This window comes from Gymnogyps californianus, chromosome 3 (genome assembly GCF_018139145.2).
Source record: "Gymnogyps californianus isolate 813 chromosome 3, ASM1813914v2, whole genome shotgun sequence".
Classification (NCBI taxonomy): domain Eukaryota; kingdom Metazoa; phylum Chordata; class Aves; order Accipitriformes; family Cathartidae; genus Gymnogyps; species Gymnogyps californianus.
In genome coordinates, this window is record NC_059473.1 from 66845245 (window position 1) to 66861948 (window position 16704).

Sequence of the window (16704 nt, forward strand, 5' to 3'; positions counted from 1 at the left end):
TGTATGATGCAAGAACATATGCAAAATCCAAAAGATTACATCAGGGGAGTTGGAGACTGAAAAAAACAAAATTCAAGGGTCAATAATTTTGTTTTACTGGAGCAATAACAGCTTGTCAGTCACAGCCGAGAAATGACTCTGAGATTTAGGTACCAGGAAGTGGCAAGGACTCTCCATTATCCTGACCATTCCTAACCAAGGGTATGAAAAAAAGCCATGAAAAGTACTGCTTCTGAACTGGAAAAATAGGAGAAAAAAAAGAGTAATTCTCACAATCCAAATGGAAATCAAGGATTCAAAATCAGTGGTGATGTTTGGGTTTTTTTTTTAACCTTACTGTTCCTGTGGCTTGCTTATCCATCTGTAAAATGGAGAAATATTACCTGGCCGCTTCTGAGTGTTATTAAGAATTCTCTCTCCACTACAGGCTTTAAATACTGCACACTAAACAAAACCCTAGAGTTACCCCGGGGCTAAAGACTTCAAAAGAAAATATTAAATAAGATGCACTGAATGAGAAAGGTACACTGTGGTGAAAAATAAAGGAAACAGTACGTCATCACGTAACTCCAGACTTCACCACCATGCGCAGTGCCCAGAAAGGCTGGCATATGCCTGTGTGCCACAAGAGCATTTCATGGAACTTCAGACAGGCAGAGCAACGCTATGTAAATCTACCTTCCAGATAGAGATACTACTTATCCAGATTTGTTTCTTGTTAATTTTTCATCCAGTATATAGCACAGGGGGATATGACTAAGGATGGTCAGGTAACTGTTGTTCTTGCACCTACAAATATGGATTCTGTACATTGCAATCCTAGTTCTTTACTTTTGTACCTCAGTAACGTCTAAAAGCACCAGTTAAAGGTCAACATCACACGCACACGTAAGCTGAAAAGCTAATCCCTGCACAAAAGATTTAATAGTTGAAGTAAAAAGCAAGCAGAAAGAAATGGATGCAAGAAACAGAGTACGAGAAAGAACAGAATTATCAAAAAATAATACCGGATATACATAGCAGAAGTACAGCAGCTGAAACATGTTCACATGTTTTGCCAGGTTTTGCAAGAGAAAAGAACAGCATGGAAGCTTTGTGGATTTGCATAGAGAGCTCTCTTTCAAGCAAGAGAGACAGCACTAGAGAAAGCACTGAAATGACAAATGACAAAGTCTACCATAGCAGGCAAAGGACAAGCAAGAGATGATGTGACATCCAATCAGATGACAGGCAAAATGGGAACAAGCCAAACTAGTATCTGATGTAGTAACAAAGTACAATGTCAGCAGGAGCTGCAAAACGACAGGTAATATAATCAAACCAACAATCCAAAAGATGACCTTTGTACCACCTTTCTAAACATATTTAAAGAGAATGATATGGCATGAAAAAATGAGGGTATGTATAAGATTTTTAGCTTCAGAGATTAGAAGGAAAGGCTAGAACTTGCAGATTTTGGAAAAGCATCTGCCTTCTGTAGTCTCAGTTGACAGCATTCATCTACAACTACAGAATTCTCTGAAAAAGCACGCAAAGACAACTAATTTCACAGGTTCCGACTATCTTGATGATTGCTGATGGACAGCATTATTTTAATCACGTAGGTTTTCCCCCAGAGATGTGTAAAATTTTCAAATTATTTTCTTTTAATTGATTTCCTAGAAATTTCATGATCTTAGGTGGTCAACTGATTTAAACTTCAGAAGGTCATACCTCTTTAAAAAGCTTAGTAGGTACTGCAATGGCCTTTTCTTCCTCCAGATAGGATGCCCAACACCATGCTTGCCTTCCTTTAGAGGGTACAGCTGTAAAGAAGCACACAATAGCAAAAGAATTCTGTAACTGTTAAATTCTCAAGAAAAAAACCCAACACTGAAGTTCACAATATACCTATCTCAAATCTACATTTTATTAAATGCCTTCATGGTGTTTCTCAGGACTTATTTCAGGAAAAGAAGTAGCTCTGTAGGTTTAACGGCACCAGGAACATGAAGCTTCCTGGTTTGTACAGAAAGGTTTCCAGCAGTTCAAATCTTGATTAGCAAAAAGAAAAAGCTCTTTCAGGTGACAAGAACAACTTACAAAGTCTTGCCCCCTGTCCCTTTTCCCTTATTGCTCATAAGAAGCATTAAGATATACAATTTGTAAATGTGTAAAAAGATCAGTTCAAATCACAAAGTAGCTCAAGAATTTAAATTTTTTTTCCGAGAATTTCTTTTCCTGGAAAGCATTTTCAACTGGATAGCACTCGTGACATGTTTTTTTAATTACAGTTGAAATTTTATTCTTTAAGAGTATTCAGAATGTTCCTAACCTACTCCATCACTTTGTAGTTTGATGTTTTTGGGTGGAGAAGCAGTGATTTAACAGTAATTTCTCCAAGCCATCAAAACTGTCACCAGTGCTTTTTTCCCCCCATCACGTCATTAGCATATGACAGAAACATCCAGTTTCAGCTTTGCTCATATAGTATGAACCCTCGCATACACTTGCATAGTAATTGTAATATTGGCTACAGTCCATCTTAATATTGGCTACAGTCACATCAGTGAGTAACAGTTTTTAGGCCTTGAAAATAAGGCACTAACTGCACAAGCAAAAGCCAGGAACTTCAAAAACAGATGGCTTGTGAGGCTGGCCATGTATGTATCTACTTTCATACACCTCCACTCTGCTCTAGTGATCTTCACCTAACGTGCCTCCTCTGCACATGCAGCTTAGCATTTCAGATCATAAGCTCATGCTGCCAGGAGGATTCCTCACAGTCCACAGTATGATTCTGGCCTGATCCTGACTGTGGGCTACTCACAAGAGAAATAAGTCCCTTAGTAACAGTCTGGCTAAGCATTTTTATGATTAAAACATGAACCATAACAATAGCGATGCCAAACTCTCCTGAAGAAAGCTGATAATGTAACCAAAAGATAACAAATTTCAGAATGACAATGATCACTCAACACTATTAAAGCACATTAATTTTATTTGTGATTTACCCAGTTTTTATCTATTCCATTTTAGAGATGTGTTGCTCAGCACAATAATACACAGTTATGTGCTTGGTTCTGAATATAAATTGGTCTTTTATACCCAATCTCTTGTGCTGAACTGATATTTTCCCAAATAAAAAAACCAGAAGAAATCTGTACAGATCATTCTGTCAGTGGACAGCAGTGATTTCCATAGAGCATCGGCTTTGTGCTTGTATCTCACACACTTCTTATCACATCAGCTTTGGAAACAACTGTAGAAATAATATTTGTATTTCAGGAGTAATTCTATCTCAGGAGGGGGATTTTCCATAACTTTTATGTGTTGCATCTTCAATCAGTATTTCATCTGCCTAATGTGCAGCAGAGCTACTTGGAGCTCTGTGCTGATTAGTGGCCCAGCAACTTCTGGTAATGGCTCCCAGTCTACCACAAGAAACGCTTTGGAGGGCAAGATGTAGGTTTGTGTTTGGTGTACCACTGAGGTATAATAGCTCCTGATTCTCCGATTCTTCCTAAAAGTATCTATCATACAAATAGCTTGAAAAACCAGCAGTCATTTAAAATATGTGTTATTATGCCGCTTGATGCAGCGTATGTCCCTCTGGACTGATTATAGCAATTATTTCTAAACAGTTCCATAAATGTGTCTATTTCCAGCACATACTGTAGGTACAAAATTGATCCCCCAGGAAACAAAAGTAAACTTTCACTTCTGCTTAATACATGTCTTTCAACATCTGGGAACTCAATGGGCCTGATTTCCTTTAATACTGGCACTCTTTAGAGGGATGAAAAAAAAACCCTAAAATGTGCATCAATTACATTTACACTTACTATATCCTCCTCCATGCTGCCAGAGGTATATAAACTGGCTCTTTGTAAAAGGTAATCAATCTCCAAGTGATGGGTCTTTTTCCCAGTTTTCACTTGGCGCTCTCAGTTCTTCAATCCTTAAAACTTAGTTGCTATAAATAACACTGGCACTCTCTTTTTACAGAATTGAAAAAAATGTATTCAATAAGGAATACAAATTCAGTGAAACAATGCCGGCAATTCACAATAAGAGATGGATATTACCTAAAGAATTGATAGTTGAGATTTTTGTTTCATAATCTAACTTACTTTGTTTCAAAACTGTTATTTCCCCTTTTCTTTTTCTCCTGGCTCTCTGTGAGACTCTTAAGATCCTTCCTTCAGGTTTGTCCTCCTAAATTAAAAAAAGAGTACAGTAACCTCATTAGTTCAGAAGTCTAGTACAGTAAAATGGAGACATCCAAGGTTTAACTGTGACTTCATTTAAATGGCTACTGACATAGCTCTCTGCTCCCTCAAACAAACCTGCAGATGTCTAATAAAAAACAAAGCGAGCCATCAGTGACAAATCACAGCAAACACGGTGAAAATGACAGACAGAAGGACTCTCAACACCCAGCAGTCAGCCAGCCAGCCTTGTCTAAGCCAGGGACAGATCACAAAGCCTACAGCAGGCCTCGCTGAGCCGGAGATAAATAGCAGTATTTTTGATACGTTCATGCTTCCAAAATAATTTAAAGGAAAACCTCTCACAGCTTTAGCCTGCTTTTTTCAAATGTACAATTGCTTTACTGGATATAAAATGGCACTGATCTTTTTTATTTATTTCATTGCTTGTGTATTAACAGCTTTGTTAGCACCTGAGTAGATGAACAAAGTACTCATTTGGGAGGGCAGATGCATGGAGGCAAAGGCGTCCCCTGATTTTTGCCTAAGATACTGCTATACAGAGAGCTATAAATTCCCTTCTGACAACTCTAGTGTCTTCAGCCTTTTGACAATTCGGCAGTTGCAGAGCTCTCCCCTTCTCCCTCAAAACTGTGCTCCTCCCAGCAGTGTCACAGCTATTGGGAAGGAAACAAACATTACAGGAAAATAAACATTATGGGAAGTGATAAGTTTATTCTAAAACGAGAATAAATCCAAAAGGAAAAAAACAAAAGGCGCCCCAGAGCACATTACACTGCAGCACAAAATAAAACCAAATCTTTAGCTATGATTTTCTAAGGCAAATTAGAAAATCGAAAATATTCTCTTCTTAACTGTAATGTAGCTTTCTTTGTAAATAAATTATTGGTCTATAGTCATTTATTCATGTGCAGAGTGACAAAGTAACAGGTGTTGGGAAATATGTAGTCCTATTTTTCTATGCTGAAGACACAGCAAGTCTAGGTTAGTATTATTTTTCCTTTAAATTCTTTTTGTCCTGTTCTTAAAAAAGGAGGGAAAAGAGATAAAAAACAGCTCTTATCAGTTCATTGTCAATAATTACAATTTACTGACGAGGCATAATTAAATTGGTAAGTGAACGAACTACTTATTGTGGCTCTGACAAGACTGATGCTGTCTCTTCTTTTTGTAGACTGATGAAGTTACTGACATTGCAATACGAGGCAAAACTCCCACCAAAATACTCGCAGGAATGGGTTTATGATGCATACTAACAGTTTCATCGGGATTCTCTTTCTTCTCCCCATTATCCCTGGACTCTTCTTTGAGAGGTAACTTTGCTTTTCTTTTCCGAATGCCTTTGGAATCATCTTCCCCATTGCATTCCACGCTGAGCTTTTCCTCCTTTGGTTCTCTATTACAAGAGTAACACAATGACACAAAAACAATATTACTTCACTTCTCATATTCATAAAACAAGTAAAAAGCAAGTAAATCTGAAGGTCAAGTGTTTGTAGGTCCCAGGGTATTATACCAAATATATTCTTAGAAATACTACTGAAAATTACATCTGTCAAAAGAATTAATCTGAAAGACACACAGTAGCAACTGCAAAAGGAAAGCTGTCAGCTTACGCTGAACAAGTTCTCCATGTTTTAAACAGTGTGTCTTTTCCCATGTACCATCAAACCTCACAGAGAAACAAACTGTGAAATGTTTAGGACTTCAGGGCAGTTTACAGAAAGGAAAGCAAAGGTAATTGTTAAGACTGACAAATCCAATTGGAGAAAGCTGGTATGTGACTGTACAAATTGCTAAACAAGCAATCAGAACAGAAAAGTTTGAAGCAATTAGCTAAAAATGAAGGAAAATGCACAAAATCATAGATGTTAAAAACTGCCATAATGCAGTAATACGCAATACAGAATGGACATATTAACACAAACCTTCTTTTATGATGAGATGAACTGCACTAGCTGAAAGAAAAGGAACTGAGAAACTACAGTATGCTCATGTTTTCATTCACTGTCGTCTATAACACAGCTCTTGCACTTAATTATAATTAACTTACCACACCAACCATCTCATTACTGATTATCTTAATTCCAATGATTACGGAACAGAGTGGGAGTCTGATACTGATTCATGCATCCCATAGACTTTTACCACTTGCATCTGACAGCAGAACACAGCATGCTGAGCAAAAAAAGACTGCCTTCAACATCAGTGTTAGACAAAACCAAATGTTGTTAATGCATTTACATGAAAAACAGTGAACGAACATTATAAACAGATGGAGACTCACCAAAACATGGCTGCTTAATATCTCCCTTTGCCCCACCATTAACGTTTTATCCCACCACTTGTAACTCATGCTGCACTTTGTGCCAAATTCTTTGTTTCTATGCTTTATAATAGCACCTACTTGTTTTTTACTTGCTGGGCACACTTCTGGCTGCAAAATTTCCCTTCAGGAACAAATTCTTCTATGGTACCATAGCGGTAACAGTTTTCACAGAAAACAAGTCCATCCATTTTTGCAGTTTCCTTCAACCTTGTGGGGATCCCTGTCTTTTCTGAAAAGGCTGCACAATGAAAAAGGTAACTTCACTTAGGTAGAGGTGATACATTTCCAACCATCCTCAGCAGGCCTTGCCAAGCAAACAGAAAAACAGGAGTCACACCACTCTTGTTAGAATGAAGAACTGGGAGTTAGTGTCTGTATGGGGTTCGTATTCCTGACAAGCAAGTTGGGTTTTCATATTGCAACACGCGAGAGAGGAATCCACCAATTTCATGCTTCTGCCATCAGTGGCACATCGACACTGCTTGATGTGGCTACTCGTGGAAGGAGTGAATTTTGTGACAGGCACCGCACTCACTGCCCACAGAGTCATCACTGCACGGAGTCCATCACCTCATCTCCTGCTGACGTGCCTCATTTTTGACCTATACATAGGGTCATTTGGGAAAAAGGTTTGCGGGGGAGTTATATTTCAAGAGGTGAACTTATTTCTGGAAGTAAATCACTGACTACATTCTACAGTCTCTCACAGCAGTAGCTACTGCTCAACCTGCCTGAGGTCTACCAGAAGTAAAAAATGACTAATTTGTAACAAAGAAATTTTTAAATACTAAGTTACTCACTCATCCTAAGCTACAATTTCCCCACAAGAGGCGTGTAGCCTAGGAGAGTATGCTGTTTCTCTCACTCACAGGCAAGTATGAAGCAGTTAAGTTCTTCAGCTTCTAGAGCAGGTCATTGACTTTGCACCCCTCCAAAAGGCAAATTTCAAGTCACAAACTATTTCTTTTGCTTGAGCACTGCACTGTCTCTGAAAGCGGAGTCAAATGAACTCTTGTGTGCAGACTATCTCCACTAGAAGAATATATAATTTATGTGCTATATTTACACTCCAGCATCATTAGTGGTTCAAAACAACTATTTCCTCTCACAATGGAAAATTTTAGCAATATTTTTATTTCAGGGGAGCATTAAATTAATCAAGGACAGTGTAAGGCAGTAGTAGGATGCTTACTTGGTATGTTTATGTGTCCATAAACACATTTTAATTCAGTAGCAACATTTTTTTTTTTTTAGGTTTACCAGACCGTAGGGGATGAAGTTGTATGCTTTACTGTAGATAACCGTGATCTCAGTCTAAGGAGAGAACCTGTTGTGCTACTATGCTATCACACTGTTGCCACTCTCATCACAGATTTGAATCTTGAATCATTGCCTTGGAGACAGACCTACAGAACAGAGTAGCTGGGGTCTAAAGCTTCAGACCTCACAGGTGAGGCCCAAACTACCTTCCCACTGGTGCAAATGTTTCACCTATTCACAAAAGTCATGTCACACGACAATCAGGACTTAATGGTGGGGGAGTAGCAAAGGAAAACTTTCATTGACTTTGCTTATCGTGCTTATACTGATGATTATTAAACCAAAAATTTTGAAGTCTGCTTTTCAAAGGACTTAGAGAACATATATTTTAAAAGAAAATTGATAAAATACAATATCATCAAGGAAAAAAACTAGGTAGTTGTAAGTAATCACAAAACCAGTTGTGATATTCTTGATATTCTCTTTCACACTACTCCATCATTGCTGGAGTCAGTGGATCAAGATTTTCAGAATTTATGACCATGTAAACCAACTTTCCTTGAACAAAAAAGGTGTTTCCTTACATCAGTATTTTAAATCCAGAAAACACCTTATTTGGTAGACAGATACTACAATTATAAGAATTTTATCATTCCAGATAAACATAAATGGTTACTACACACTAATTTTAATACTGTAAAAAATCATGGTCTGCAGGAGCAAGGCAACAGTGCAGACACACATTGACATCGGTGGTAGCAGCTGAGCAGCAGCCAGTGTCATGTGAAGGCGGTTTACAGTGCACAGTACTTCGGTCACAAATGAACTGTAGGCAGTTAGTAAAGTTTGTGGGCAGTCTGGAGAACCAGCTCAACAAAAATAACATCTAAAAAATTCTCAATAATTTAAAGTAAGAAATTTACTGTTTTGCAAATTAAATAGAGGGAAAATACTGTTTCTAAACTTAGAAAAAATTACTGTTAGAAAAAATTGTGGCTGTAATTGAACTTCAGATGTTTAACGGTGGAATTATTTCCTTTTAACTTACAATGCATTTATTTTCATACTTATTCACACCCCAAGAAACAGGTAATATCATCAGAGATACTCTGTGCATTAAAGCAAATAAGTTTTTTTTTTATTTTGGGGGGCAATCTTTAGGAAAAACTGATAGATTAAACAAAATACAGTCTACCACAGAAAACGTTTACTGCCTCTTAACTGACCTTCTTGAGCAGTTGGAACCATCCAGGTTGTGGTAGCAGTTGCCTTTTTAACACTTTCCATCTCAGTTTCATCTGTAATCACTTCCAGGGCCCCAAATTCATTCACTCTAAACTGTAAGACAAAACAAATGGCATAGAGTATAGTAAAAATTTACTACTACTCTCTTTTGGCATCTTCTATTCACCAAGATATTTTCTACATGGTGTCCTCAGCATATTATCTAATTTCTGTGTGTTTCTACTTATCCCCAAGGAACTGGAAACAAGCCTTTCTTGTTTCTATCAAGCAAAATGCAAACTCATTTTATTATCTAAAAACATTAATTTGCAATAGATATTGATATAGATGCCTCCACATGCAGATCGATATCTAATACACAAGAATCAAAAAATCAGTAACAGAAATTCATGGGAAAATCTCCTAACCGCACACTATTCATTGCCAGCAAAATAACACACTCCAGTCACTGAGTATTTTCGTCAAGGAAAAGAGAACTGAACATCAACTACAAATGCTTCACAGAGTACAGAAATTTCAACATCCTCCGAAAACACAGTACTTCTCTACTTTAAAGTGCACATAAACAAACATCTCAAGGCAGTTTATGAGCTGTTTAATTACATGCTGAACGTGATATTACTGTCAGCCAGAAGCAAGGCTCAACAATACCCCACACGCTGTGCTTACATAGGAGCACCACGAGTTATATCCATTCTGCTGCCAGCAGAAAAGTGTATTCCAAATGCTGTAATGATTACAGCACCACCAGATGAAAATAAACTTCAGCTTCCCAGTCACTACTTGATTTGCAGGCCCAGCTGGTTACATGAGTTGAACTCAACGCAGCGTTTTGTCCGTGATAGTCTGCTCTGAACAGCGAAGAGGTGTAACTCTCTGAGCTTTGCCACAGAGGACAGGTCTCTAGCAGTGAGGTGCTCTCACCAACAGAGATCAACAGGAAAAATTATGCCTGAGAGAGTCTTTCAAAGCTCCCCAGCACCCACCTGAAAGAATATTCCTTCAGGGCAGTAGCATGAAGCCTATTTCTGTTTCTCTGGTCAGGCAACTTTACCTTGGGAAAATGAGAAGGGGAACAATTGCTTGGCACTACATTGATCTTCTCTGTGCCTCCGGAGGCTGCAGGATGAATCACTCCCACTCACTTTGGACCCTGCTATGATGTAGTACCAAAAATAAGCCATTCTGACTGAAAGCAAAGGTGAGCCCCGTCACGCATACCAAAACAGTGTGCTTTCACTAACACAGTCCTTCCAGCCCCAGCATTTGCAAAGAGCCACCAGGTCCTAAGGAATGCGAGCAGCTCAGAAATAATAAGCTGAGGGGAGGGAGAGGAAGAAGACGAGAATCTCACACAGTCGTATGACTTCTAGAGCCAAGATTTTTACTTGAGATTAGCTACACTCACAACAGATATGCAAGTGTGGACAAACTGTCGATAAATCCATCTGGACTGAAAGACGAGGAGTCCAGCTTTGAAAAGCAACCAAATGCAGTAACACCACATGCTCATACTCCAGTTTGTGGACAGACATTCATGCTGTTCCACCCAAAGAAAAGCAGTGGTGCTACCATTCGGAAGAGGATCCTTGTGTCTTACGGATGACTTACGCGGCCAGCCTGGTTCCTATTTTGGTTAAGCTCATTTTTGCTATTTGTGCTTTGCTGCCTCTGCAACAGGTGGACACCAGGGGGAAAACCTTCCTTGCTTCCAAGAGCTCTAACTCTGCAACAGCTGGCTCAGCAAGCAGGCTGTGAGCACAGACTAAAACACGGTGCTGCAGCCCACCAACCGACAGGTCACAGGGAGGTTACTAACCAACTTCTGGAAACACTCTCCTGCACCTTCATACAGTATCAGCCAGAACATCCACCACCGAAGGTATTTCTGAACAGTTCAATTAATACCTGGGATATTTCTGCATGATCCAATCGATGTTCAGCCCTGACACTATACATACGTTCCTCCTCCACCAAGGCCTCCTGTGGTACCCAAGGATGTCACCCTAGCTAGTGTAGCGACTCGCCAGCCCTTCTGGCTTCAGAAGTCTGACTGACAGGCATCAAATGATGAAAGACAGACGACTGCAGGGAAGGCTGCTCCCAGCTACCCTTTCACTGGAGGCTGTTTACAGCAGCGAGAGCCGAACCATTAAGGAAGCAACTCTTCAACAGTCGGGCCACCACGCTAAGATGGGCTCAGTGATGGAGAGTAACCACTTGCTACTGCCTTAGCAGGCAGGAGGGCATCACAACGCTACTGGGCCACTGCCTCATCTGACCTCTGTATCTCCTGGTTTTGCCTGCAGCCTCCCCTTTATCAGTGTCAGAGGCCTCCAGCTCCTGTTCGGACACAAACTTGAAGCAGATATGTCTGCTTTCGCTCACTGCTTCCCCAGCTACAGCTTCAGCATTACTGTGCGCGCTGAGCTCTCCGTAGCTGACCGGAAAAATACCTCAGAACTGGGGAGTCATACTCTGGTTTTAGCTGGGGAGGAAAAGCAATGAAAAACTTGTGACAGAGGTTAATTGCTTAAAAACAGGATAAATAGATGTACAGAGCAGCATGCTGCACAAAGCCATCACAGAATAAAAGCTGCCAGAGCAATGTGCCAACTAGTGTCTACTGTTGGAAGTATGACAAAAAAGGATCTAGATTAATAGTGGTTTATGTGTCTATGAAAAAATTCAACACTTTCGTAAGCCTCTTCTACTTAGAAAGTAGGCAACAAAAGAACTAAAGATAAAGGTTCTGTCACAGTATTTCCTCTATTTTTGGTGATCCAAGCTAAAATACAGTAAGAGCAGTCCTCGCATATACTTCCCTAGGTGTCTTGACAGTCTGGAAGTTTGCAGCATGTGATACAGAGGGCAGGAAACAGTGCCATTGAGCTAACTTCTGAGGATGGATCCATAGCTTTCTGAGAAGTAAAAATTTGGTTTTAAGTCACAAATCTCCTTAAGCAAATACATAAATTTGCATTGGATGAAGGGATTTTCCTTAAACCTGTCTTCATTAAAGCAAACAGTAAAATTCCCATTGATGGAAACAAAGTCACGCCATTATCAAGTACTTTTTAAATAATCTCACAAAGAAGCCTGATTTTTGTCACTTCAATGTTTAAAAGAGAATAAATTATAAAGCTTGTTGGGTATGAATTTAATCCACTTGACTTTTGTCAAATGCCTGTTTGCAAATTTAAAGTAACTTCTTAAGAAGATAATTCTCTATCCCACCCGATGGAGCCAATCGTCTTAAAAGATCAGAAGGCAAAGAAGAGAAAGAAACCTCAACAGCTTTCATGAGCGAACCCACAGTAAGATAAACAGGAATAAATACAACACTTGGATAGAAAATTTAACTTCCTAAGTTTCACGTACAGGTGAGCAACAAGGGCAAAAATACACATTTTCAAGTTCCTGCAGTTCTTTTAACACAAATATATCATAAACTGAGTTGGCAGGATGAGTCCAACTGTTAGTGGGTAAGTATACAACACAGTACTTCCTCAGTTGCCTTGTTTAGCAGTGTCCACAAGGAAATTAAATTTCCACAAGGGAATTAAACAGCAGCTTCCATCTAAACATCATTAGAGATTCCTTCCACTCAGAGCTGAGATACATTTTCACATTCTCAGGAAACGATGCCCTGACATACCAGGACTTCAGCTTATATGATTGTTAATTTAATCCCCAGGAACATTTTAATATTCCTTCCACAAACGAAGAACACATTGAGGGAAATCAAGGCTTAAATAAATAAAAATCAAACATTATAAATACTTTCTGAACCATTTCTGTCTGTCCACATGCTAAGTTCTTCTACAGGAATCAAAATTACCCTCAATAAACATTTTTTAAAAAATTAAAATTGCATTAAAACTTACACAGGACTGGAACAAGTATCATAAGTCACTGAGACGAAGTCTTTGTTTATTGCAGGCAACAGTATCACACAAAGTATTTCATAAATGTTTCAGCTGCAATGGAGAAGCGGCGAGATTTTCTGTTACCAGTGCCTCCACTGAAAGTCCATTCCTGAATTTCTTTCTCGAAAAATCTTCTTCTAACTTTTCATGTACATTTATTCATAGTCAGTTTATACCCATTTGTTCTTAACCCAACATTGCCCTATGGATTACATAGCTCTAGTACCCTAGTGCTTACTCTCTGGGTATACATTTGAAGCAAGGAATTATGTACCCCCAAACTTGATTTTATTAGGCTAAGCACAAGCTCCTTCTGTTCTTCGTATGAAAACGGTGCTCCATCTTCTTCATCAGCCCATCATTCTTTGCCCACCATGTGCTGGACTCAACCATGGAAATTCACCTTCTCTCAGTGAACGTGACTAAGCATAACACCGCAGGTGGACTTCTGCTGTCCCTCCTCTAGTGGCTTTAGGACCTTTCCCTTTCTAATGGAAATTCTTTGCCTTATCATGCAGGCTGGAAGGCACTCTGTAGTTTTATGTAGGGGGAATTATATGTTAAAAGGGCTTTCAGTTCTCTTTTTCCACATTTCATAAAAATACTCTGTGTATTTATCACTATGTGGGATAAAAATACATTTGCAAACAATGCGAAATGTCTACCATATTGCAGATTAATTCTTAGAAACTCAAACCTATTGGGAAGAAACATTTACAATCTAGTTTCAAATTAAGTCCCTGCTGTTGCATGTGTCTAATTCAGAGCAACAAAGATCAGACTATCTCCGTTTGCTGTTACTTGTGCCCTTTTAAGAGTGTACAAGATCTCATCAGTACCCACAGAGATCAAATCAGAATAAAGGCTGCTATTGTTTTATACAAGGTAAAAATATTACCTGGGAGAATAGGCAGAAATAAAAAGGAAGAAAAAGGAAGGACAATTGAAGTACAAAGGACAAAAAAGAAGAAAAAACCCCACTCATCTTAATGCACTGCTTTAAAATAAATTAGAAAAACCAGCCAACACTACCATCTACTGGGCAAGATAAGGACAAAGATTTCATTGCAACAAAGACAATTGTTGCTGCATACTGACAGTAACTTCAGGAACAAAACTTATCTTGACCCCACAGCAGTGTGCTGTGGACTAGCTTAGAAGAAACCTGCAAAATTTATATTATCCAAAACAAAAGTAAATTGAGTAAATGCTCTTTACGCCTATGAAGTAACTAAAGTAGCAGAGTTATACAGCAGTCTGTCAAGAGGACTGACACCTTGGGCTCCAGCGATACAAGCTGAAGAACTACACTCAGATCTCTGGTTAGCGAAGAGTTATCATCATTCTTGATTTTAACCACCATTTAATCACAGTGATTTCAGTGGGACTGCTCACATAAATCGGAGCTTTTCTGGCATTTTACAGCTCCTCCTCTCTTTAAAGCAAAGGAATCGCCTATAGACATTGTATTGTCCAACCACATCCTGCTACATGCCAAACTATTTTTTACGTATTACTTAAGTTAAATAAGTTAGTAAATGCCAGAACTTGTCCATTCAACCATTCTCCTCTTCTCTGTGTGTGTGATACAGTCTTTACATGCACGATCACATACTATTTTTTTCACAGAACCCCTGCCCCAGGCAGTGGCTGGATAGCATTCAGAAAATGAGGCAGCTGTTTGGGTATTTTTATACGCTTTCTTCAAGCAGTAAAGCCAGTCTTATTTACTCTACATGGTTTGAAAGTAGAATGACTGTTTATTTTCTTAAAAAAACCAACACGGAAATAACAAAGAGCATGTATCTAAAAAGCTTTAGGCACTCTAGCAATTACTGTTACAATGCAGTGCAAAGTAATTCCTGAAACAAAACCTCTGTTCTCACCCACTTACAAAAGAAAATAAAAGTATCTCTTCCTAGCTCTTCATCCTTCTGAGTACTCTGCTCCCAGCTTATTTCAAAGCACTCAGTAAGCATGTGACCCCTGACGCTTGCCTGGTCACAAATTTTTGACTCTTTCAGGGATAGAGAAGGTTAGGGGAATGTGTCCCTGCACCTGACTATCCCTTTAATTATGAGAAGGGATCCTGCCTGCACGCTCCTGCTCTGCAAGTACAGCAAAAGACAAACAACTTAAGTAGGATCCCAGGCTATTTAGGGCTCCCTAAATCATAATCAGCAGAGATTAAATTCCACACCATGACCAAGGGGCAGGGCCAGACCCCCTCTCACTAGAATGATGCTGTCAACAAGAAAGTCAAGCACTTCAAGCAATCTTCAGTTGATTTTAAGATGCTTCAGAAACACTGCAACAGGCTAATCCTGAAGTAACGATGAAGAGAGAACAATTTGCATCCAGAAGGAAAGGTTTTCTCCTATCTGGGCAGGCACAAGCAGGAAAGGACTACTATCAAACTACAATCTTCCAAAAAAATAACAGGAACATTCTCTCATCACTTCTGAACTGAAAGCTTAGGTACCATCAGAAAATATATAGCAAAAAATGTATCTACCTTTAGCAAGAGAGACTGACATTTCCCCAGCAAACCGCCGATACCCCAGTCTTGTCTGCAGTAATGTTTATCTACTTTATTCTTAGACACTCCTCAGGCTCTTCCAATCCCCACCCTCCGCCCCAAGTGCTCAAGAATTATCTTAGTACCAGAGGGCTTCTCAATGATTTCTCTCCACTGCAAACTCAGCCTGCCTTATTATCTCCGCTTGAGTAGGAAATTGCAGCTAAACAGACTTTCTTAAGGTGACACATAAATCAGCAACAGAGCCAGAAGTCAAGGCCTGCCAAGATGACGCTTATTGATCCAGAAGTTGACCTACAAAGCAACCGTGGCTCCGAATTACTTCGGCCAGAATATTTCTAAATACTGAATGCTAATATCTCATGGGGAACCAAAGCAAGTGAAAAAAAAAAGAATGAATGGCTACCTGCCAAAGTTTTGGTTCCAGTGAGTTGTTCGGCACCGCACAGGAAGGCTGTGGTAGAAGCAAGTGCAGCGCTAAGCTTTCCTGTGTGGGACCTACCTGCATTAATCACAAAACTTCCTTTTCCTTCCTGAAATCCTCTGCCCAGTTATTTAGAAGTCTAACAGCATCTACAGCAAATGACGCAGTATATTTTGTGGTAAAATACCATGTGATCACTTAAGTGAAGACTCTACCATGACTACACATGAGGAAGCCCAGTTAAAGATCCAAAGGCAAACCTAATTCCAGCATTTCTTGGCTTTGGAGTTTTAGCAATTTTAATAGCAAAATTTCCTTTTTGTTCTTTCTTTTTTTAAATAAGGTAAAATCGTTTTATGACAATGCAAATTTTTAACCAGAAATCTATGGCAATGAAGCACAGCATGAGCTAATTAATTACATTAGATTGCAACAGAAGAAAGTTACTTCCACGGGGAAAAGACCAGGCCAGTAGGTACGTCTGCTGGGGCTCACATGTGGTCAGAGAAAGTCTATTCTGCCTTGCTTTCTCCTCCTTGCACTACCCCTCACCAGCTTCCCTGAAGGGAATCTATCTTGTCTCTGGCATAACACCTTCCGGTGGAGGCAGTGATTTAACGGTTCCCGGTAGTCGATGTTTCCTGCAGACACTGTCAGGGACTCTCCCCCGAGAGAGAAATGCCTCCCCAGCTTCAAAGGGCAGCACATGCCACTGCATGAGGACAGAAATAGCTTTGCACTGAAAAAGCACTGTACTTAGTTATTGC

The 16704-nt window shown here is 39.4% G+C and overlaps 1 protein-coding gene across 3 annotated transcripts in view; it reads right to left on the reverse strand.

Annotated features, from left to right (window-relative positions):
• L3MBTL3 (L3MBTL histone methyl-lysine binding protein 3) overlaps positions 1-16704 on the reverse strand; it is an 87212-nt gene that overhangs the window by 53702 nt on the left and 16806 nt on the right. For all 3 annotated transcript variants that reach the window (XM_050894418.1, XM_050894420.1, XM_050894419.1), the window contains exons 3-7: positions 9027-9138; positions 6619-6778; positions 5469-5607; positions 4113-4197; positions 1714-1805 (exon numbers count right to left, since the gene is read on the reverse strand). In XM_050894418.1, the coding sequence (XP_050750375.1) occupies positions 1714-1805; positions 4113-4197; positions 5469-5607; positions 6619-6778; positions 9027-9138 (588 nt within the window). The remainder of the gene's footprint in view (positions 1-1713; positions 1806-4112; positions 4198-5468; positions 5608-6618; positions 6779-9026; positions 9139-16704) is intronic.